The sequence below is a fragment of the Seriola aureovittata genome, chromosome 13, assembly GCF_021018895.1.
Source record: "Seriola aureovittata isolate HTS-2021-v1 ecotype China chromosome 13, ASM2101889v1, whole genome shotgun sequence".
Taxonomy (NCBI): domain Eukaryota; kingdom Metazoa; phylum Chordata; class Actinopteri; order Carangiformes; family Carangidae; genus Seriola; species Seriola aureovittata.
The window spans coordinates 8,672,473-8,696,275 of NC_079376.1; the positions used below are offsets into that span (position 1 = coordinate 8,672,473).

The window sequence follows — 23,803 nt, forward strand, 5'->3', positions numbered from 1 at the left end:
TTACAAGACTGTTGTATTACACTGCATTAGTTTCAGCTAGGTGCTCCTAATAAACTGTTACCCATGGCTGTTGCCCTCACCGGCTCCTCTGCAGAGGCGTGGTCGGACGCGAGTGGGCGTGACGGGATTCGGCACGTAGCTCCTTCCTCTGTTTCTCCACTACGTGAGGTCGACTTGGAGGGAATCGAACGTCGCTAAGAAAGACAAAAAATAGGAGAAGAAAGCAGAAACACCAAACCCCCCCAATAAGCTGGTAAGTTTTGAAATGCTGACAAATGTTTCTCGAACCGTCTCAGCTGTATACTCGTTGTTTCTAGCTTTGTCAGATGACTGCCGTGCCGTTCCTGCGGCCCTTGGAGCTACTGGTTAGGTAGCTGTGGCTAACATTAGCCTCCGTGGCCTGTTAGCAGGCCGCTGGGGTTTAGGCGCGGGGACAGAAACGCAATGATCTGACGCTCTCTAAAATAGGGCCACGGTGCTTTACGTTAGCTAGCCGACAAGAGACCGCCACGTAAGCTATCCTCGTAATGTGAGTGACTGTGTTCATTGGTTTGCTATAAGGTTTACAATAGTAATATTATGCCGTTTTTGTCCAGCCTGGTTGTACATATTGTTTACCTATCTATTCAGAGAGGGGTGAGCATGCAGCGCCTAGCCTGCTAATGCTAGTCAGGCCTCTGCACGTTTCCTAGATGGAGAGCAACTCATGAGCTGAATTGATGTGCTGTTGGCCGGTAATAAAAAAACAAAGGCGCACTATTAATACGGGGTTTGTAGTAGCAGAGGACAGCTCCACTTTGACGCCCCTCTCTCACTGGATACCATACAAAAATACTGGCACACCAGACTGGGATTCCACTGGGAGTAGTGGTGCTCATTACTTAATAATTTAGGAGCACCATTAAATTGAAGCACCACGACATACTCATACTTTCTCCAGGTCAATTGTTTCCGACCAATGCTTCAGTAATCAGGAGTTATCTTGTAGAGATGTACTGCTTTGTTGTCATCTGGGACGTTTTATTTTGTAATTTTCTCAAAATTCAAGTCATAACCAGGTGTTGTGGAGCCTTACAAGTCAGCGTATTCAGATTTATTAAATGTGTGTGTGTGTATAGAAGGAAGGAAATAAAAGGTCTGGCTCATTTGTGCAGCAAGATTATAAATTCTCCAGCACTGTACAGAGCAGCATGCAGGAAATAATGTAAGCATGCAACAATCCACAAAATGATGCAAACTGCCTACCAAAGAAGCCAATAGTAATTAATAATAGTCTCTCATCATTGTTTACCATATTGTTCCCACAATATGTGCGCCACTTTGTAGATTCATTCATCTGCACCACGCCTTGGTGCCGCTTATAGCAGAAATGAAAAAACACTGTTAAACCAGAAGAGTCTATTGAGTTATCTTGGATATTCGCCCTCATTATAACCTTTTGATCAAACTTTTCTCCATTGCCATACGAACAGGTTAAAACCATGAAAAATGTTGTTATTCTCTGGTGATGTTGTGTTTTTGCCTATTAAAAAGGTATCAGGTGTTCGTCAAGTTTCTTTTTTTGGTCTTTGTGTCATGTTCTTCAGACAAAAGATTTGCTATTTGATCGCTGCCACATTGATTGACTAAGTTGTTTGATTTTGTCTTATCCCCATCCAGCCTCAGGAGCAGTGAAGTGTCTTCATGGCAGTTCGTCGAGGACACATTAAGTACTTGAAAGTGAGTATGAGATCCCAGCTCCCATTTCAAACCATACTACAGTATGCAACCATATCAACTGAGTGTTAGCAGTGTGATAAGATGTTTTTGATGGAGTTCTTGACAAGGAATTGAAAGCTCATGTACTGTTATATGGTAGCACTGTTTAATATGTCTGCAAGAAATGTACAAACTCGTTGGAATGGCCAGAGCCTTGTTATAAATGTGTGTAAAGATGTCACGGCTGTACAGCTATTTTGCTGGAACTAATGATTTTATATTCTGTACAAGTGAGATGGCATTAAGAGAAATCACAAACAAACAAGCACACCAGCTCCCACCAGCTTTGCCTATGTTGACTGGTTAACACAGGACTCTCATTCATCCTCTCAGGCAGTGTATCTTACCCACCAGAATACACAATCACAACCCTTCTCTTGCATGAATGGACCTCTGTCAGGTTGACCGCTGGACTGGTTCCCATTTCGAGCTTGATCCCATTTCAGCCACCAGCAAATGTGTCCACCATGACAATCTGCTGAACAGAGAATGGAAGCAACTTTTAAAAAATGTATTATTAAGTTATACTGCAGTTTCCATTGTTTACTAAACTCATCTCAGACCCTTCAGACTGGTTATCAGACTAGATTGCAGTCTGACATGTGATTGAGGTAATCTGGGGACTTACCTACTTTGCAAATGCAAACCATCTGTGTGCAGACTTTATATTGCATGCCATTGTTTAAATATCACATTGGCTTAGTGTAAACCACTTCATTGAGAGCAATTTGCACCTTAAATCTAGTCACATGCTCGTGTAATAGTTGCTATTATGTGGCCCTATAACTTTAGACCCCTTCTATTCTGCTGTAATAAAAACAGTAATTGCACAGACACTGTTAACCCTTCAAAATGTTCCAGGAACTGCCGAATCAGGAAATAAACTATGAATTAAAAATCCCCTTTGCACACTACTGTTTAATTAGTAAAAAAAAAACAATTGTTAAACCCAAGGAAATGACAACTCTTTTTTGTAGTTACTGTGGCATTACTTTGATGTTAGATCTGATATAATGAATGACATACAGAGTTGGAAAGAGAGACTGAAAACAACAGCTTGTCTGTCCCCACAGTAGACATTCAGCTGAGTGTTTGGTTACTTCTGCTTTGGAAAGAAATTCCCATGAAACTATCAGCAAATACAGTTTAATTTCTTTTGTTCATGCACATTGTACTCTCATCGCAGCTCCTACGCACTCACTCTACCTATCTCCCACTCGAGCCCCTTTTAAAAGCAAGTCAGGAAGCTGGCAACAAAGCCTAACTTTGTTTTTAATGTTAATAAATAACAAGAAATGCCTGCTTCTCGTCGTAATATCATCATTACCTTCTTTTTCATGAATAAAGTGTTGCATACGTTTCACCAATTAGTGGCAGTCAGGCCTCCAAACTCCACTGCTTCAAGTTTCTGAAATAACCATTACAGCAGGGGCTTTTTCATGCAGGAGTTAATGCCGTCCCTGGTTCTTCCAGTCGGCTGATAATTGTGTTTTTGCTTTTCATGAATTAGCCACCAACAGATTGGTCCTTTTTTTCCTTTTTCTTTTTTTCTTTTTTTTTTTTTTAAAGACTAGAGGTGGGAAAAACATTAACAATTTCTTTCAAATGGGTGCTTTTTCAGAAAACACGCACCTCCTGTTGTTTTAATGTTCCCACTGTATGCTCTAGTTTCTGTGTTGCTGTATCCTAGCCAGTGATGTAATGCGGTTGTAGGCGGTAGCAGGGTTTAGGCGAGGTCAGTGATGCCTGAAGAGTAGAAATTATAGGATGTGTATGGGACACTGATTGTTCAATCTGCTTTGACTTTGTGCTGCAGGCGGCAGTTTAATTTGAAAGTGATTTGTTTGAATTGATTTCCTTTAGCATCTGCTCCTTTCCTTATTGCCTGTGTAGGTGTAATTGCTTTTTTGATATTTTTGTGTTAATAAACAAATTTATTTTTTACAAAAACTTCTTTTTTTTTTCTTTCTTTTTTTTTTGCTCTGCATACTTGCGTGCTTACCTTGCTTTGTGTTTTTTTTGGCCCACCAGGCTGACTTGCAGGAGGTGTATGACATGTCAAACGGTTATGAAGACCACATGGGAGGGGACGAGGGGAAGGATGCCAAGACCAACCTGATAGTGAACTACCTGCCTCAGAGCATGACGCAGGACGAGCTGCGAAGCCTCTTCAGCAGCATCGGAGAGGTGGAGTCTGCCAAGCTGATTCGAGACAAAGTCGCAGGTATGCTATGCTCTGAAGCGATAAGACCTGTGACAGACCTGATCGACGCTTAAACACAAGATTTAGTTTGAAATGGCAAGGAGTTCCTGTTACAGACTTGGCCAAAAAAAAATTACAAGTTGTGGCAACCTCTGAGTCTATCAGTGGTGGCCCAGCCTTATGACTTAGTTTGGCCTCTCACTCATTTTCGAATTAGCTGTTCTTTACTGTCAGGATATCTACTAAAGAGTGTTTTCTGGCTTCTCTGTTCTCAGTGATTTTTATAATGTAACTTTTCTTTGAAAGATATCCCAAATAGATTTTCCTGCTTGAGTTGGGGTAGTACTTTGCACAAAGTTTTTCACCACCATAGACTTGTTTTATTTATTCCAACCAGTCCAACCCTGTTTAACTGTAGACAGTTTCTTTGTTTGTTTGTTTAGACTAGCATGCAATGTTAAGATTTGTTTTTGTTTTTAAATATTTATTTGTTTGCAGCTTTTTTTGAACTATACAACGTTTTTTTGTTTTATTTTATTGTTTTCCTTTTTTTTTCTCTAGGCCACAGTTTAGGGTACGGATTTGTTAACTATCTTAACCCTAGTGATGCAGACAGAGCTATCAGTACACTGAATGGACTAAGGCTACAGTCCAAAACTATCAAGGTAACGTGCAATAAGGTGTTCTACAATTCTCAAACCAAAGATGTCATGTCATATAACTCTCCTGTGGCTCCTGTGCTGTCCGCTAACTAGCTAGTACATGTCAGCCCGAGGAAGTGATACTGCTTTTACAGCTCACTTACTGCCCTATCTGACATGTCTGTTGAGTTTGACTTTAATTTTACTTATTTTATTTGACACATTCTGTCAGATTCAATGTATTTCATGTATTTAATTCCTAAGAAAAGTACCTTTTTGATCAGTTTGATTTCATTTTTTTGTGGCTGTAATGTTCTTTTATGCTTCTGACTTCACTCATTTTGCTCAGCCTGAAGATTTAATACTTAAAACCACTTGGGTGACATTTTGTTTATCAAATCATTTTATTTAGTTTTCTTTAATAGAGTCCAAAAGTGTTGTTTTTAATAAACGGATATGAATGAGTTGATGATTGCAACTTTCAAAACACCTGATATTATGTCCTAAAGTCCAAAAAATTTGTTAGAATGTCAAAAGTTCGATAGATTAAAGTGCTTGTTGTACTTTTGATAGGTTTTTTTTTGTTACCTTATTTAGTTCATGTGTATCAGAGTTGTAATCAGGCGTTTGTTGCTTCCTGTTATCAGGTTTCATATGCACGGCCCAGCTCTGATACAATAAAGGATGCCAACCTGTATATCAGCGGCCTGCCAAAGTCCATGACCCAGAAGGACGTGGAGGACATGTTTTCACGTTATGGACGCATCATTAATTCCCGGGTACTTGTTGATCAGGGTACAGGTACGACAGGTGAATGACTTCCTTGCTTTTAAAAATACTTTGCAGTAACACATAGTGCCTCTGTGTTCAAAAAAAAAAATTAATAACCAGAGAGCAGCCATATATGAAAAGTAGTCATGCTGTTTGTATAGGCAGTCACCAGCCGCTCTCTCTTACCTAGGTGTGTCCCGTGGGGTGGCTTTTATCCGGTTTGACAAGCGGGCAGAGGCAGAGGAAGCCGTCAAAAACCTGAACGGCCAAAAACCACCGGGGGCCTCTGAGCCAATCACAGTGAAATTTGCTGCCAACCCGAACCAGGCGAAGAACACGCAGCTCATTTCTCAGCTGTACCACAACCAATCACGGCGGTTCGGAGGGCCGTTACATCACCAGGCGCAGCGGTTTAGGTGAGGGGCATAGTGAACATGAAAGGAAAAGTTTGCTAAACAAATTACTGGAACAGTTTTTAAATGTATATAGACATACTTGTCTTTGACTGCGTCTGAATGTGTATATAACGTGTTCCTGGCTCAGTAAAAAACTTCCCATTCCAGGTTTTCTCCCATGGGTGTTGATCACATGGGCAGCATGGGAGGTGTCGGTGTCCCTGGGAACTCCACCTCAGGCTGGTGCATCTTCATCTACAACCTGGGACAGGACGCCGACGAGAGCATCCTGTGGCAGATGTTCGGCCCCTTTGGTGCCGTCACCAACGTCAAGGTGATCCGAGACTTCAACACCAACAAATGCAAGGGCTTCGGCTTCGTTACCATGACGAACTACGAGGAAGCGGCCATGGCCATTGCCAGCCTGAATGGCTACCGGCTCGGAGACAAGATACTGCAAGTGTCCTTTAAGACCAACAAGGGCCACAAATAGAGAGAGCTGGACAATCAGGTGTAGAGGAGAGAGGGAGATGCCCTGCGCCAGGCTTTTATTTGAGAGAGCAAAAGATTGCAAAGTCTGGCACATCAGTTTGGGTTTTAGTGTATTCAGAGATCAATGAGACGTTCACTCTTCTGCACCTTTGTACTTGTCTAAAAGAGTGTTTAGACTGATTTTTTTGTTTTGTTTTTTTTTTCCATCTTTATACTCATGCTTGGGGCTTGAGGACACTCAGTAGTTTTAATTTGTAGGGCAAGGATGTAGAGGGCAAAATCCCAAGACACCCCCAAGATAACGTTTGAAAATGATCTAAAAAGCTAAAATATTGTCCGTTATGTGTTGCATGTATAACTGTGGGGACTAGATAAAGGAGGCAGGCAAACAGTGCACTGAAAGAGTATAAGGAGAATAAGCCCTGCAAATTGTTCTCCCAAGTGTTGACATTTTAGTGGATAATTCACAGTCTAAAGAAGGTGAAGAACAATATTTTGCCAGGAGCCAGTTGTTGTTTCATTTTGGGAAAGCAGTGCTTTGTCCTGGATCCTCATCATAAGTAGAAATAGATGCCTTAAATGATCATCCAGTGGACACACAGACCTACAATACCACTCACTGTCTAGAGTCAATCTAAGAGCAAAGCACTTTTAACCAATCTGTTTTAGGTTACTATGAATATCAGTCTTTTCGATGTTAATCTATGACTTTTGCTCACCCTCCGCCCAGGTTAACAGTTTTAAAAACAATGAGCTCTGGAGGGAAATGTTTGTGTTTTGTTATCCCTGTGTAAAGTGTCTTTTTTTCTAAGTTGTATTTAAAGAGAGTCCTGTTGAAAATCATCCCCAGTCAATGAGTAGGGAATCAAGATGGACCAAAGACAGGGAGAGATTTGATCTTATAACCCCATAAGAGTTTTTCTAAACAGATTTTCGCAAGGTAAATTCACATCTTTTTGGACTTTTTTTTCTCTTTTCTTTTTTTTTTTTGAAGAGGTACTAAGGCTATATCTGATGCTGACTGAGAGAAACATCATTCAGGCTCAGTTTGCCATTCTGTTTTGTTTTTTCTTTCATTTTGAGTTAATTTGTTTTCTTTTTGTTTGGATTTTCTTTCTTTCTAGAAGAATAGATTTTTATTTGTTACAATGTAAGTTACAAACTTGTTTTAACGAGTGCTTATCTCAAGTTTGGAGAGAAATTAATGGCCTTTGTTAATGATTTCAGTTTAGATTTACTTTCTTTTCTTCCTTTTTGTTTTGGTTGTTTCACTTTGAACATAAACCATTAAATTTTATTTCTTTTTGCTGAAAGTTTTGTTTGGTTTGTTTCTTTTTTTATTTACCTTTTTAGATTTGATTTGGAGTTTTGTTCTGTTATTTTTCTAGCATTACATTTGCAGGAAAGAAAAAACAGGCCGTTACACATTGTTTCTGCTGAAGGCTTTTAAACAGGCTTAAACTTTTAGAAAGATGAACATATGGACCAATGTTAGTTGAGGTGAGGTTATTTAAACTGTACACAGAGACTTGAAGGAAAGCGATTGTCCTGCAGACATTTCACGAGGCAACATTTCTGAGATAGCCAGATCAGTATAAACCACTGAAGAGTAACGAGATCAACGCATTGAAGATGTACGTGGTCACTTTAGAAACAGTTGTCTTTTCAGCGGTTGTGAGTTAAATGTCAGGATTATTTATTATTATCTGCTTTTTGATGCCCGGCTGTTTGGGGAGGGAAGCATCTGATAACACGGTGAAAAGACGGTTCACATGAAGATTTAGGCTTTTAGACCCAAACCCAGTGCTCTGATGTTTTTTGTCTCGTTTGTTTTTACTTTTCACTAGTGAGGACTTTGTTTACAGTGAAACACTCTCTCATATCGTCTGTTTAGAAAAGATTAATGGCGTATCACAGGTCGTCTTTTGCTAGTGAGGAATTGTCTTGCCCGTCTTGTTCTCTAAGGTGGTTGAAAGGTGGAGCATAAGCATCGGTACTGTAATTGTTTCTTGTTTAACCTGACCACAAATTGAACAGAGGAACTACTCCGTGATAAAAATAGCAAGTGATTCTTGGGAACAGTACCTGCTCACACTTTTTAGGATTCGTTTTTAACCACCCCCATCACCCCCCATGCTCCCCCAAGAATAATTCACCTGACACTTCATTAAATGCATATTTAATCTATTTAATCTCTGAAAGGAATTTTTCCATCACAAACTTCAGCTTTTGGTCTTAAAAGTGCTTTTTGATTTTAGTATTTCCATGTTATTTTTGTGTCACAATCCTTAACTTTGTGCAATACTTTGTGACTTGCTCAAAGCAGGTGATAGAAATTTGTTGTAGTCTTGGACTGTCATCTTTTTTGATAATTTCTTTTTTCTACTTACGTTGTGTTACTGCTTAGTTTTCTCAGCAGTCTAGTTGGATTTGCATGAAAGATGCAAGTGAATTTGTTTTAGGGGCAGTCAGAATAAACTGCATTCTGCCTTAATTTATAAGTGGAAATGGTGTATTTTACATCAGGAGGCGCAAATATTTATTTGACAATGTATGCGGTCATACTTGTTACGTATTGGAGTGTTTTTAATGGATTATTGATTTTTTTTGTTTTTCTTGGTTCTGAACGGACACTAAGTTGAAGTCCATTAAATGTCTTCTAACATTGGATCATTTCAATAAAAACATGGTGCAATAGCATTGTTGTAAGATGACTATATTACCTTTTTTACCCATCAGGAACAAGTAGACGGAAGTAAAGTGTTGGAAGACAACAGCTACAAAGTACGATTCCGGAGGGGCGGTTGTGTCGTCGACCTTCAGCTGATCACATGGGACAGGCCCAGTTATTACCTTCTGAGACCAGATGGTGGTGACAGGGCTGCATATTTTCACCTGCAACTGTTGGTACCATCAACACTGAATAATTTTTCTGCAGCACTCTTAGTGGCTGTTATCCTTCAGAGAAAAGAATTTTCAGAATTTGTTTTCAAAATAAAACCACTCATTGACAGGACTTTACGGTGCAGCAGGTTTTTATTAGAAAAACAACACAAAATTAAAAGCATATGTATAAAAACACAAGTTATCATCTTAATGTGGTTTCTTTGTGCTATGATAGTTTTTGTAATTGTTGCTTTAATGTCTATCCATAAATACCTTGTTTGACAGATAAAGACTGACCTCAACAAAATTAATTCGCTCCTTGTCTACCACTTCCTGTTTACTTTCAAGTCATTCAGATTCTCAGAATCATTGTGAAAACTGAGATCAGGTTAAGGCAACTCAAAACCTGCAATCAAACTTCATTAAGACAGGCCTACTATGAATGTCTGTCACCACTGACTGATAAACATCAAGCTCCAGCTAATGCATGTTATTGCAACACGTGATCATGTCTGCAAGTGCATTTGGGCAATAACCAGTGTCTGTACAAGATTTAGGTTACATGTGAATCTTAATGCATTTCATCACATCTCCTGTCATCCAGTCAAAACTCCGCTGGGACATACAGTATACATCAAGTAATGGAGGTTTTTGTTTTCGGCATGGCACAGGCAAAATCAACTTAAGCCGCTTCACCCTGACACCACAATATACTCGGTCTCATTTAGGATGGAAACCTAACTGGATTTTTAGGCCGTACGATGAGGGTCCCTTTGATCCCGAGAGGTGAATCCATGTGCTGTAGAAGGCAGTATCCTTTGCTGTCTGTGTATCAGACTTGGCAGAGGTTGTAGCAGGCCACAGGCCTCTCCAGCACGTTGTCTCCATCCACCTCAAACACATAATCGCAGCGGTGTGCGATCAGAGGAGCATCAGACAGCGCCACACTCTGATTACCAAAGGAGATGACTGTGTCTCTCTGTAGGGAAGATGCAAACAGCAGAACAGTTAGTGAAAGTAGTTCTCAGAGGTTGGGTGTGTATAAATGCCTATGAAATTGATGGCAGGGTAAAACATGTCTATTATTAGAAACTTGTTTTTTTATTACATCCTATACAGAATTTTAATACGAATGTGAATAGTTTCACATGGGTCACAATAGGCTTTGTCATTGTAAGCATGTTAGCATGCTGATGTTAGCATTTAGCTCTAAGCTCTGTTGTCCCCAAGTGCAGTCTATCCAAAATGTATCTTTTATAGTTGCTTAAAGGTCCCACATTTTACAATTTCCTACGTTTTATTTGAAGTGTTGATATACGACATACGAAGATATATTTGTGGTTTGAAGAACCAAAAACCATCTCTACGTAGTTTTACATCCCCTCTCTCAGGCCTCTCTCTGAAGCTCTAGTAAGAACAGGGCAGTGAGCCAATCAGAACAGAGGCTCTGAGCCTCTCTCTTCTTGACTGCAGGGTTGGATGGTGGGTCTGGGTTGCCGGGGCTTGGTGCGGGGCTAAGTGACTGCTTTATTGTGACATCATAAAGTTTCAGAAGTCCTGACGGCTCGTTTTAAGGCTCAGTCTCTGAATACAGGCTGTGTGCATTTCTCTGTGGACTGAGTGCTTTGATACTTTCACAGTATTAATATAGAACCTAGACCTGCTTTATAATCAAAAAAGACATGTAAATCTCACTTTATACAATATGTGACCTTTAATATTTAATCTTATGGAAATGTACTTAGATCTCAAGACAGGTTTTCAGGGGCTTTAATCCTCATACATGCATTTTCACTTTGAGTTGAACAAATGAAAATTGTCTAGCTCACCCGTTTGGGTCCACCTCCATTATTGGCAGGAGTGGTGGAAGCAGCTGATTTCTCAGTGGCTGCTCTCTCAAAGTCCTTCTTACATAAATGAGCCATGATCCCAGCAGCTAAGGCATCACCAAGAACATTGATCATTGTCCGGAAACGATCGCTGAGAAAGAGATGGAAGGAAATCATTTACACATTGTCCCAACAGCCCCCAGTGATGCTCAATATAGTATGAGAATTTTTAGTGGAACTCACAGAACCCAATCGATGGCTACAATCAGTGAGATGTCAGCAGGCGGTAACCCCACAGAGGTCAGGACAATCACCATGGTAACCAGACCCGCCTGAGGTATCCCAGCTGCCCCGATGCTGGCTGCTGTTGCCGTTATACTGATGAGACAAGAGCCAAGACGTTAGAGATGGAAAATACAATCATTTCAAAGTAGTTATCATGGGAGGATGGTGAGTTGAGAGTTAATTCTTACCTAATGGTGACCAACTGGCCAAAGTCCAAGTCATACTCATTGACCTGAGCAATAAAGATGGCCGCCACTGCCTCGTACAGAGCTGTCCCATCCATGTTGATGGTAGCTCCCACTGGCAGCACAAAGCGAGCAATCTGCCGGTCCACACCACAGTTCTCCAGGAGACACTTCATGGTGATTGGCAAAGTGGCGGAGCTGCAAGAGAAGAAGACAAAAGATTTAGAAGAAGGTACTCAGTGGACAGACTGGGTTACATCTCCACAGCTGGGTTAAAAAATAAAATAAAAAAACATTTCTCCTCTTACCTAGATGACGTGGCCAATGCAATAACAAGAGCCTGCAGCAGCCCTCTAATATAAGGGAAGGGGTTTCTGCGAGTGAAGAAGAAGAAGAAGAGGGGCAGCAGGATGAGGCCATGCACAAACAGTCCAGACAGGACCGTGATGAAGTACATGCCCAGCTTCTCCCCCAGGTGGGCTGGATCATGCATATCCAGAATCTTCCCGGCCACAAGGAACACAATACCGAAGGGGAAGTACCTGCATAGAGGAGAGAAGGAATGTCTTTGAGACTTCATGACAGCATTTTGGGGAGAAGCTCTTTTCTCTGTCAACTTAAAGGTATCCTGTGGAGATTTTGACCAATAGTGGTAGAATGGAGCAATGTTGATGGGTGGGTCACAGTATTGTAGCAATGTAACAAGGCACCAACAAAGGCAATGAACAAGACGTCTGTTAACATGCAAACAGAAATGTAAACAATTCCCAATTTAAAAATATTATAAAGGATGCATTCAGCACTCTTGTTATACCTCAAGGACAGACACAATGTGTTTTGGTGAGAAATACTGAATGTGAAGAAAACCTTTGCTGTTATACAAGAAAAACTCCACAGGGCACCTTTAACAATATGCTTGCACACAAAGCCAGGTAATGGTTGAATGGTAAGAAATGTTTTTTTCTGAGCCTGGTGTGGAAGAACTTGACTTGCCCGAGCTCAACCCCGTCCAAACACCTTTGGGATTAACTGGAACACTCACTGTCTGCAGTCGCCTAACAGCAGTGGCCAACCGCGCTAATACTCTCGTGGCTGAATGCCAGCAAATCCCTTCAGCCAGGCTCCAGGAGCGTGGAGGCTGTTACGTCAGTAAATGAATGCCCATGACTTTCAAAATGAGACATTCAAAAATCACATATGTGCGTAATGTTCAGGTGGCCACAATGTTTTCTCAGGTGTCCACATACACTGTATGATACTATCCACCATCCCAACCATGTGTATTTGTATAGACAATTATTTAACGATAATTTTATTTATGAAAATTCCTCTTTGCTATGTTTACACAAATGTAATCTGAAAGTCAGCTCCCGTGAGAAGCAGCAGGGACACTTCACACACCAGATTTATTTTTAGATGTAATCCAGCTCTGATGTGCGAACTCAGTGTAGCGTGTCTTTCTTTGGATGTATGCAGGGAGCAGTAGTGTATTTGTGTGTGTGCGCGTGTGTGTGTGTGTGTGTGAGAGAGAGAGAGAGAGTGCAGCCTTACCACATAGCTGCGTTAATGATCTTCATGACGCACTCATTAATGCACTGGCACACGTTGACCAGCGGTGCTCCACGTTCTCCCATCTTCCCTAGCAGCAGACCTGAGAACAGATCGTACATTCACACGTGTGTTCGTAGTTAGTCATCATGGTTTAACTTTCTTATCTCTGATACAAGGTTTATAGAAGTTGTAACTAAATACTTAATCAATGTTTACTATTAATTAACCATTTACTAATAATACATTGAATCGTTTCCAGGTTGTGAAAACTCCCTATTCCATATTAGTAAATCATTAACAGTGATGGAAATTAACTCACTGTACTGTTGTTACGGTTTATTTATTTATTTATTTATCTATGTAATTAATGTAATATTGATTTATAACGAATCTGTAAAGCATTAGATTTATTAACAATCAATGAGGCCATTAGTGGCAACTTATATATATATATATATATATATTCAAAAACCCGCAACAGAAAGTAGGACCATAAGGCTTATACTTAAATAAATAAGGCTCAGGGTTAGAGTGCAGTGCTCTCTGTGATATAATCAGCTGTGTAATGTTCTTACCCATGGTGGCCGAGAAGATGACAATCCCCAGTACGTTCATACCCTTGCTCGTACTGGGAACGATCTTATACTTGATGTCAGGTGCAGGGGTGATCTCCAAGAAGACCGGGTGGCCCAGTTGAGGGTTGTGGTAGTCGGGCATGACGTACACATAGTTGGCCTGGGACTCTTTTACATTAGCAGTTTGCACAATAGGTACCAAATCTGTCCGGTACTGGAGTGGGATGAAAGACAGAAACCGCAGAGACTAGTTAATAGGTGCATGTTGAACATTGCATTGATGAACAGTATTTTACAATCCATTGTGAGTTTCCTCCTCTTGGCCACTCACCTGCTGAAATGTTGCTTCAATAAGATTCGATGGGATCATGTTCCTATAAAAGACAGTATACAGACAAATAAAGTGTATTAGATCATGTCATGTGAAACAGCATGGTAAATATATCCAATGTAGATATATGTATATTACTGCTGTTGCCCAGTTTATATAAAGAGCTGGTGACATGTTTTTTTTATTATGATTGTTAATGTTCATTCTTGACCTGGGAAATAGCAGTGGATAGTGGTAGATCATCAAGGTAATAGGGTCTGACTAAAAGCTCCATGTTGCCAAATTCAACAATGAACTTTGTACCTCAACTTTTAAGCCAAATGAACAAGAAATCTTTAAAGTGCTGAGAAAAAAAATAAAACATAAATTTGAAAATTTACAATTCCCTTAAACTGGCCAAACTCCATCTGCTGATGAAGATCGTTTGATATGATGGAAAGCACCACAACAGCTACTAAATGGACCTAGTGGTGAAATTGTTAATATTTGTCTGAAGCACATATCAAATGCTCAAAAAGTCAGTATTGTAATGATAATATTGCAATGAGTGATGCTGGCTTATGAAGTTAATAAAGTTACCATTGTAGTTACTAGTTACTTTACAAATAAAGCTTTCACATGTAAAACAGATTAACTTGTGAAATACTATACATTGTTATAAATTAAACCACCTGACAGTATATAAAACAGGAGCTAAATTAGCTCCACCTTGAGCAGTTACAATGGTAAAACACTTTTTTTTAAATAATATAATATATAATAATATATGAAATTATATAGAATCATTGGACTGCCACTGTTCATTGTTGCTTCTGTTACATTTTCAGACAACACAGGAAAAACAGAGAGAGGCCTTCACATGTCAACAAGGAGGAAGGTGCAAGGGCAGAGGCAGCATCCTGTACAGGGACTGTATTTGTACAGCACACGTCAGTGACACTGGCAACCCAGGCAGCAATCCTGTCAAACACGTAAGAGGGCTGAAATGTACACCCGACCTTTGGCTTACAGCAACGGACACACACCGGCCACAGCTCTCTAAAATACTCCGGTCTAAGAAGGTATTAGTAGATATCTGACATGAATGGCCCTGAGCACACGGACACACACACACACACACACACACACACCAGACTGCATGCTCGATCTTACAGAGCGTCACACTGCACAAGGGCCTTCTGAGAAAGTGCAGGCTTAACAGATCACAATTAAAGTGTCTCCCTATTCTTAGCTGACCTGCTGCATAGGAGAGACACTGCAGCACTTTTTTCCCCCTCACCTTCTCAATACAATGCCGACAAAAAGAGTTTGATATCACACGTACATTCAGATGTGGATCTGTTTTCTCTTGTGTTGTAAATGATTGATAGATTTGTTGCCTTTTCATTAGTTTTTATCATCATTTGTGGAGTCGCTGGAGTTCATGAAACGTCAGCACAAACCACATTTTCAGGATTCATTTTTTACTTTACTTGAGGATTTCATGATTTCTGACATCCTATTGTTTCGCTGCAAAGGCAATTATCTCAGCTTCCAGGATCACACTCATCCCTTCAGATTTTGGAATTAGGGAAGCTTTCTGTTCCTGAGGAAGCACATGGAATTTACAAGCTCTAAACTATGATCTGCACTGGATTGAATTAGTCTCTACTGGTTTCCCCAGGTTTTAAAAGCTGTCACACAGCAAATCTTAATCCTGGGAAACAACACTAATAAGATAAGAGTGGAAAATCGTAAATCTTCTGAAAAGCCCATACCATGAGAGGGATTTTCTCCATTCTTATAGAATAAGTGAAGGTGGGGAACACTTTCTCCACTTAGGATCTTGTTTAAAAATAGCAGAGACCGTCTGTGTCACTATCTCTTCTTACTGTCTCTAAGGCAAAATCCCCTGCAGAACACGCATGAAAGATGTGTTTACCAGGAAAGCCTAATTTGGTTGTTTGTTTACTGGGACAAAAGGCAGCATAGTCCTAAAAGCCGCTCTTGTGAAAAGCCAAAGAGGAAGAACATCTTAAGCCAGTTGACTAGTTTTTATCCATGTTAGTGACGGTCGTCTAGGGATGGCAGTGGAGGTTGGGCCACCACTTTGGTCCGGATTGAAATTTCTCAACAGCTAATGAAAGGATAAATTCATTCATTCGCCCAGAGGATGAATCCTACGGACTGCACCCCGATGAGGTTGGCGTGTGTGGTTTTTAGTAAGGGTTTTCATCTGGCACCACCAGCAGGTTACATTTTTCTCTTATCCAGTGACATCTCAACATCCACCGAATGGATTGGCACCATATTTTGTGTGTGGTATCATGGTTTCCATGCGATGTATCTTAATGACTTTGGTGATCCCGCTGACTTTTCCTCTGAAGGTGACATTTGTGGCTTTGATTAAAGTGTTTCAACAACTATTGGTTGCATTGCCAGAACATTTGATACAGACATTCATGTCTCTCTAGGGGTTAATTATAAATTCCACACCTAGTACCATCATCAGGTACAAATCTTAACTTGTATATTACTCGATTGGCATGGCTGTAAACTCTTAGACTCTTTTTCATCATGGAGGGAAGAAAAAACTGAATGATGTAAGAGGTCAGAGGTCAGGCACAGAGCAGTAGCAAGTAGAACTGGTAGGGAGCTCAGTGTCTTTGCTCAAGGGGATGTTTACCTGATTAGATCCAGCAGAGCATCAGCGGAGGTCATAACAGGCCCTGAGCTTGCATGATGACCATCTTTCTCTGAGCCCGTCCCCGGGTGAATGATGAGAACCAGCACGATGCCGACAATGACAGCGATGAAGGTTGTCCAAAGGTAGTAGGTGATAGTCAGGACCCCCAGCCGACCGCTCGCTCTCGTGTCCATGGACGACAGGCCGGACATAAGACTGGATTGTAAAACGGAAGATGTGTGAAGAACTGATGGATTGGGAACTGATTGGTTTCAAATCAATGAATTGAAGAGTCGTATAATTTTGTTTCAATGTGGTCCTGAAACTATGAGCTGATTAAATGTTAATTAATAAGTTTAGCAGTTTATAGAAAAAAAGAAGATATTTTAGATAATTATCAAGTAAAAATACCAAACATTTGTGGGTTGTAGTCTAACAAAAGATTCATTTGAAAGAAATTTAAGATATAATAGTGAGTTATGTGACTTGTGATGGATATACTGAAATATAAATTGATTACTTGAGGAACAATCTTTCCCAGACCAGACTCAAAGTCACAGCATCCTGTCTGAACGCAACATTGATCTTTGCCATGCGAACCACCAGGACGCCCTCTGACTTCTCACCTCTGAGGAAATATTCTGCCGCCAAAGCTACATGGAAAAACTTTGCACTCAAATCCCTTCTTTGAGAATAAAAATGGAGGATCTGAAAAAATTGTTTTTACTAATACTGCTCAATAAAACACTCTGCAAGTGAAAAATTTTCATCCAAAAATGCAGGTGGTGGGAAAACCCCACACAAAACATCCCTTTATTTACAGTATGTAAAGGATTGCGTGGTTGATGCACTTGTATTAATGTCGGAATGTTTATGTTGTATTTCACCCGAGTTTGATCTGACGCAGGTGAGAACCTTTCTTACCTGGAGGTGATGAGCGGCAGAATCAGCATCTTTAACATCCTCATCAGCAGCTCTCCGGGGAAGGAGAAGTAGATCTTGGCCTGAGTGTGAGAGAGAGAGAAACACCTGAAGCAAACCTTATTCCTACATTCAAAATGGCTGGAGTGTGTATCATACTGTAAGGACCAAATAACATAACACATAACATGTCTTTCTCATGCACTTCATTACACATTATAATCTTTTAAACTTTTTAACAGACTGATAAATAAATGTATCTTATTTGTAGTTTTGATTAGATTTTTTAAAGGACCAAATTCATTTTAGCATTAAGTGAAATTAAACACTCTTACATTATTTTGTAACATCAGTTTTTTGGGGTTTTTTTTTGCCTCTTTTGTGGGTGATTCATGTGTTAATATGTTTTTAATAGCTCGACTACAGGCTACTGCTTTCATTTAGTAAATTGCATAACACTATTTATGAAAGTTATTGAAGATCAAAAGGAGGTCCACGTCAAACATTTCAAAGTGTTGTGTGTGTAAATCACATGTAGCAAATTTTAGCTACTTTTAGCTAGCTAACTGATTACTATTAGATTCAACATGGTAAAGCCATTGTTGTCCACATTCCCATGTGAATGTGTCCCATGTGTTGCAATTTGCTGTTTGCATTTCACAGTTTTTTTCCTTGAGGGTGAGGATGCTGTGTGTTTTATGGGCTGCTGCCAGCACATAGGTTACATTGCTAAGCACACTGGGCTGATTCAGCCTCTGCCAAAATTCGTAAGTCACTTCATTTACACCATCTTACATCATGGCAACATAATATCAGAAGAGCAGTTGGCCTTTGACCAGACATTTGAACGTTTCTAAATTTAATACTTTATCGAGCGAAATTTATCCTGAAATTATAACATATACTCTTTAAACCTTCAGTGGCTGGAATTCTTGCTACTAGTTATTACCCTTATTACTCTTGAGAAGCACTTGTTAGCAAATATTGGTGTTTTTTTGGGGCCACTTTGCAAATGTGATATTCCCTCTCTTTTTGCTCTGTTTTGGTCTCCACCAACCCCCGGCTCTTTATTTGCCAAGTTATCCCCACTATCTTCACCAGCTAGTCGTCATCAGCTAAGTTTTATAGCTTTTTTGATAGAAACATAGCCTGAATCAAAATAGTAAAGTTGTGGGCCAAAACTATGAGTGAGAAGATGCTTAAAAACGCAACAAAGCTGATGGTACTCATTTGATCCAATGTTAATGTAAACATATTAATTATAGCTACTTTAACTATTTATACACCTCCCCTGTTCTACCTGATTTTCTAGTCTCACTTTCACATAACTAGCTTTAACTACAGTGCCCAGACTCCAGGCCAGTCATATTGCCTCTTGTTGCATCTCCATCCATCCATTCATCCATACCTGTGTGGACAGGTTGAACGACCTGAGGACAAATCCAAGCACACATCCCGTCACCACAGCGAAGACCGAGAGTGTCAGAAGGCCGTTCCTCTTGCAGTAGTCCTTCACGTACTCCCTGATTTTCACCGACACCAAACCCTTCCACAGCTTCTGAAACCCCATTATCCTGACTCAATTTTGGTCCGTATCCCAGCAAGGTTCCCCCCCCACCCCCCTGAGTGACTACAGATATCCGGATCTCCTGGTGAGTGAAGCGGATCAGTATGTATCCCTACAAGATCCGAGGAGAAGGACAGCGAGCGAATCTGATCAACACTGGGTCCTGTCTCGCACTGAGGAGCTCATCTAGTCTGAGAGAGGAAGTGTTGACTGACTGATTCCTGGTAAAGTGTTGCCTAAAAGGATTATCCCTATCCCATGGTAGGAGAGGCTCCTTCACAGCCTCTCAGGCTTATTTAAGGGGCTAAAGAGAAGACTTCAGCACTGATTAGCTCCTCCATTCATAGCTCATTATGAGTTATTACTATTGCCTCCAGATCATCACATTCATAAAACAGGTGCTTGAGCTTTGACCTCTGTGAATTAACCCCCATGAGGACAAGGTTGAGCAACTTTCTCTGCATAACTTGTCTGTCCTACGTCCTCCAGTCAGTCCTGGTTTTGTTTAATGAACTAGTCAGATTATACTTAAAAAAGAAATCTATAGAGAAGCTACAGAAGATGCATTACTAAGTGAGACGTGACATCTACCCAGACTGTCACTGCATAAATAACCACTGCTACAGTTTATGCTCTCCAGGGACAAACAATGATGGTGGACTTTGATTCCATTGCGTGTAAGTGAACGAACTAAACTCTGCAGGAAGGATTACCAGAGGGCAGAGCCCAAAGGCATTGGCCCTCTGTGCTCGGGACATGCTATGACACTTTGTTGACCTCTGATTTACCATGATGTTAGGTTGTATCCAGGGGTCAGGGGGTGCACCGAGAGACCTTAATGTCAGGACTTGGCATTTTAGCTGGTAAATAATGCCTCACTGGCTCAGAGAAGGAGCCTCAAATTAACCCCCAGTTGTCGCTGCAAACTTAAACCCAGAAGTCTGTTGAGGGGAGAGTCACTGTCACGCTAACATGTTGTAAACTGTACATATTTGCTGTAAACTAAGCAGAGTTAAATCTCTAAACAGGTAGACTCAGATTTATTTATGCATCATGGAAAATAATAGGAAAACAATCTAAAAGAAGAAATGTGAATTTCTTCTAAAAACAGCGGGACATGAGCAACCAACGACGCTGTCAACAGAAATCACGGCATGCCATTGTTGTCGGTTATCCAAGTTTTCTCCGTCTATTCCAGTGTGTTGTTTGCATGCCTTGTTAATTCTGTAGTCGCCCTACGTCTGCTGGCGTCACAGGCTCCATGCTGACCTGGGAACAGATCCAAACCTGACTCCCTCCTGTCTAACAGTGTCTGCGCCGACGTCACCTGTTACCAATCCAATAACATTTAATCCTCTTCTTGAACAATGCACGCGGCGAGATCAAAGGATGGTACAAACAGGATGCCTTCTGAGAAACATTTGTTTCTTTGTGACCTGTCTTACCTACCTATATTCCCGAGCACTAAAATTTTAACCATAAGATTAACAAGCAGTCCCCCAAACCTAGCTCCAAACATGAAACTGATTCTTACTCTGATGTTACTGCAATAACAGGACTACAACACTGTCACTGCTGTTTGTTTTCCCCTTGTCAAATCAAAATGCATGAGGGTCAGGAGATTACAGGAAACATTAGAATTGAAATTCTGTATGATTGAAACAAATTTCATGGCAATCATGAAAAGTTACTGAGGCATTTCACTAAAAAAAGTGAAAAGTGTGTTGGAGGTATTAGGGGAGGCTTTATCCTCTGGGGACCATTGATACTCATATGTTGCTGAGTTAATGAACTTATAAGACCTGCAGTAAGACTCATATTACATCATATATTATCCTCTAAAATGTAAGTAGTGGAAACAGAACGTAGCAGAGAAGAGGAATACTGTAGTACTCTAGAAGTACCCCATAAATGTACTTAAGTGTATGTTGTGTATATTCAGAAAGACAATAGTTAAAATTAACTATTAGTCTCACTACATTAGTTTACAACCCTGGAGGTGAAACAGTGTAATTACATATGAAACATTTCTTCTACTTATAACCATCATGTCATAGAAGCTGTTTAGCTAAAATGAAAAACACTCAGAAGTATTTAGTATAATGCACTTTAAACTAAGTGTGAATGTGTGTTTAGTGCTTGGTGAGGTGACTGTCAGCTCTGTGTTCAGTGGTCTGTGTCAGAGTCTCTTCCTGCTCTAACGGCTCAGTGTCTCTGCAGTCTGACTGAGGGAGGTTTTTGTACAACTACAAATCACTGTGTGAACACCCAGGCGCTGCTAATTACATGTGCGTTGTTACAGTAATAAACTGCTGCATCTTCAGTCTGAACTCCACTGATGGTCAAACTGAAGTCAGAGCTGCTTCCACTGCCACTAAACCGAGCTGGTGTTCCTGATTGACGTGTGCTCACATATCTTATTAGGAGCTGTGGAGCCTGCCCAGATTTCTGTTGATACCAGGACATGTGATCAACACCATTACTGTCTCTATAAACATCTTGGCTGGTTCTACAGGTGAGAGTGACAGTGGATCCTGGAGTAGTTGTCTCTACTGGAGGCTGAGTCACAGTCACCTGACCGCTGCATCCTGCAGACAAAAACAAATCATTCATTTATCAGCAGAAAGAAATGAGAGAAAAGGCAGCACATCATGTTTCAAATGTTGCTGAGTGAATCAAGCCGTCACGACCTTGAGAAAGCCATCCATGCACTAATAAGCTCAAGGTTAGACTACTGCAATGCGCTTTATGTCGGTGTCTCCAAGTCTTCTCTCGGTCGCCTTCAACTTGTGCAAAACGCTGCTGCGGGGTGCACATCACTCCTGTTCTTAACTCTCTTCACTGGCTGCCTGTCCGTTATAGAATCGATTTTAAACTTTTATTGTTTGTTTTTAAAGTTCTCAACGGCCTTGCCCCATCGTATTTATCTGATCTTTTAACTGTCCGAAATCCTGGTAGACCTCTGAGGTCAACAATTCAACTTTTGCTGGAAGTGCCCAGATCCAAATACAAACACTGGGGTGACCGAGGCTTTTCTGTTGCTGCCCCTAGGCTCTGGAATAAGCTCCCCACCGAGCTCCGTCTTATTCCTGACCTGGGCTGCTTCAAAGCTAGTTTAAAAACCCACCTATTTAGGATGGCCTTCAATACCTAGTAGTATGACGACACTTTTTACAATCTTTTCTTAATCAATTTTGTTGTATTTTATTGCTCTTATTGTTCTTTTATTATTATTTTTTTTTTTTTAATTGTTTTCCATTTATTTATCTCTGCACTTATTATCTGTTGTAAAGCACTTTGGTACACCGAAAGGATTGTTGTAAAGGGCTTTATAAATAAAGTACATTTACATTTACATTTACAACCTGTAAAACAGCAGCAAGCCAGCGTCCAGATGAGGATGGTGATGAGAGTCATGGTGGTTGTGCTTTCTGCTGTGTTGACTGACAGATCTGAGTCCTGCACTGTTCAACTCACAGGACTATAAACCTTCTCAGTTCACTGGAGGATCAGCTGACGATGCAAAGCCTCCTCTCTATGGAAATGATTTCTCTGCTCTCAACAGACTGAAGGCAACGTGGGACACAACATCAGGAGAAATGCTGCTTGGATTTACACTAAATATGATCTTAATGGAAGAGAAGAAAATATAATAGAAGCAGAATTGAAATTGTTTCAATCTGGAACATTTTTGACTTTATTATTTTCTTCACTGCTGTTTCTCTTCAGTGTCAACATTTCTGTCTTCTTGTTGTCTTGTCTCAAATGACTTTGTCCTCATTAACAGGTGCATGGCGTCCCCTGCTGGCAAACTGTATTAGAACTGAACTCGAAGAGAACAGGTCCAAACTTTTAAAATGTTTTTAAATTACCTTGTTTTTCTCTTGTTACATCATATTAGTTTTCACCTGATATTTCCCTGCACACTTCATAACAACATCATGACTATTTTCAACTAAGTAAAATATAAAATCAAGAATTTCTGATTCAATCAGTCACATTTAGGGGATGTTAAGCGTCACAGATCATTCTTAGTGAGTCTGTTTTTGTAGAGGAACATTGGGGACATTATATATAATAACACACAGGAGTAGTATATATTATCATGTGGAGACCCTCCACCCACTGTCCTCCCAGACCACTCAGACAACACGTGGAAAATTTACTACAATCATCACTGACAAAACTAGATATACTTTTACTGTTAATGTTTGAATGATGTGGAGAATCATCATGTAGATTATCTTCATTCATCTGTTTAAGAAATGTTTCACAGCACTATTCTGTTTATTGAGAGGAAGTGCTGAGGATTGTAAAACCCAAGAAAAATCAATCATTTAGTTGTTTCATGCCTCGTAAGTCTGAGAGGGAACCTTAGAGGCTGATACAAAAACCTTATTGAAGTGCTGTTTTTGTTTTGTTCATTTGTTTTTCTTGTATATGTGTAAATGTATAACAGTTTGTGCTTGGTGAGGTGACTGTCAGCTCTGTGTTCAGTGGTCTGTGTCAGAGTCTCTTCCTGCTCTAACGGCTCAGTGTCTCTGCAGTCTGACTGAGAGAGGTTTTTGTACGACTACAAATCACTGTGTGAACAACCAGGCACTGTTTATTTCATGTATACTCTGACAGTAATAAACTGCTGCATCTTCAGTCTGAACTCCACTGATGGTCAAACTGAAGTCAGAGCTGCTTCCACTGCCACTAAACCGAGCTGGTGTTCCTGATTCACGTGTGCTCACATATCTTAT

General features: G+C 40.4%; 2 protein-coding genes across 3 annotated transcripts; one reads left to right on the top strand and one right to left on the bottom strand.

Moving 5' to 3' along the window:
* The first annotated feature begins 142 nt into the window (after positions 1-142).
* On the top strand, positions 143-8,960 carry elavl1a (ELAV like RNA binding protein 1a). 2 transcript variants are annotated; one of them, XM_056393998.1, is made up of 7 exons: positions 143-253; positions 1,660-1,719; positions 3,790-3,982; positions 4,523-4,626; positions 5,250-5,403; positions 5,564-5,789; positions 5,937-8,960. In XM_056393998.1, exons 2-7 carry the CDS (start codon positions 1,684-1,686, stop codon positions 6,259-6,261), a joined length of 1,038 nt encoding a protein of 345 aa, XP_056249973.1. In that variant the 5' UTR covers positions 143-253; positions 1,660-1,683; the 3' UTR covers positions 6,262-8,960. The 2 variants fall into 2 exon arrangements, with proteins under 2 accessions (XP_056249973.1, XP_056249972.1); XM_056393997.1 differs by having other exon boundaries at positions 148-253; positions 5,250-5,412.
* Positions 8,961-9,115: 155 nt separating this feature from the next.
* slc1a8b (solute carrier family 1 member 8b) lies at positions 9,116-19,058 on the bottom strand. Its single transcript, XM_056393999.1, has 11 exons — positions 18,897-19,058; positions 17,492-17,571; positions 16,568-16,783; positions 13,903-13,945; positions 13,572-13,785; positions 12,997-13,096; positions 11,754-11,987; positions 11,449-11,643; positions 11,219-11,353; positions 10,976-11,126; positions 9,116-10,125 (listed from the first exon to the last, which is right to left on the bottom strand). The coding sequence occupies exons 1-11, from the start codon at positions 19,056-19,058 to the stop codon at positions 9,979-9,981; spliced, it is 1,677 nt and encodes a 558-aa protein (XP_056249974.1). The 3' UTR covers positions 9,116-9,978.
* Between the last annotated feature and the right edge of the window lie 4,745 nt (positions 19,059-23,803).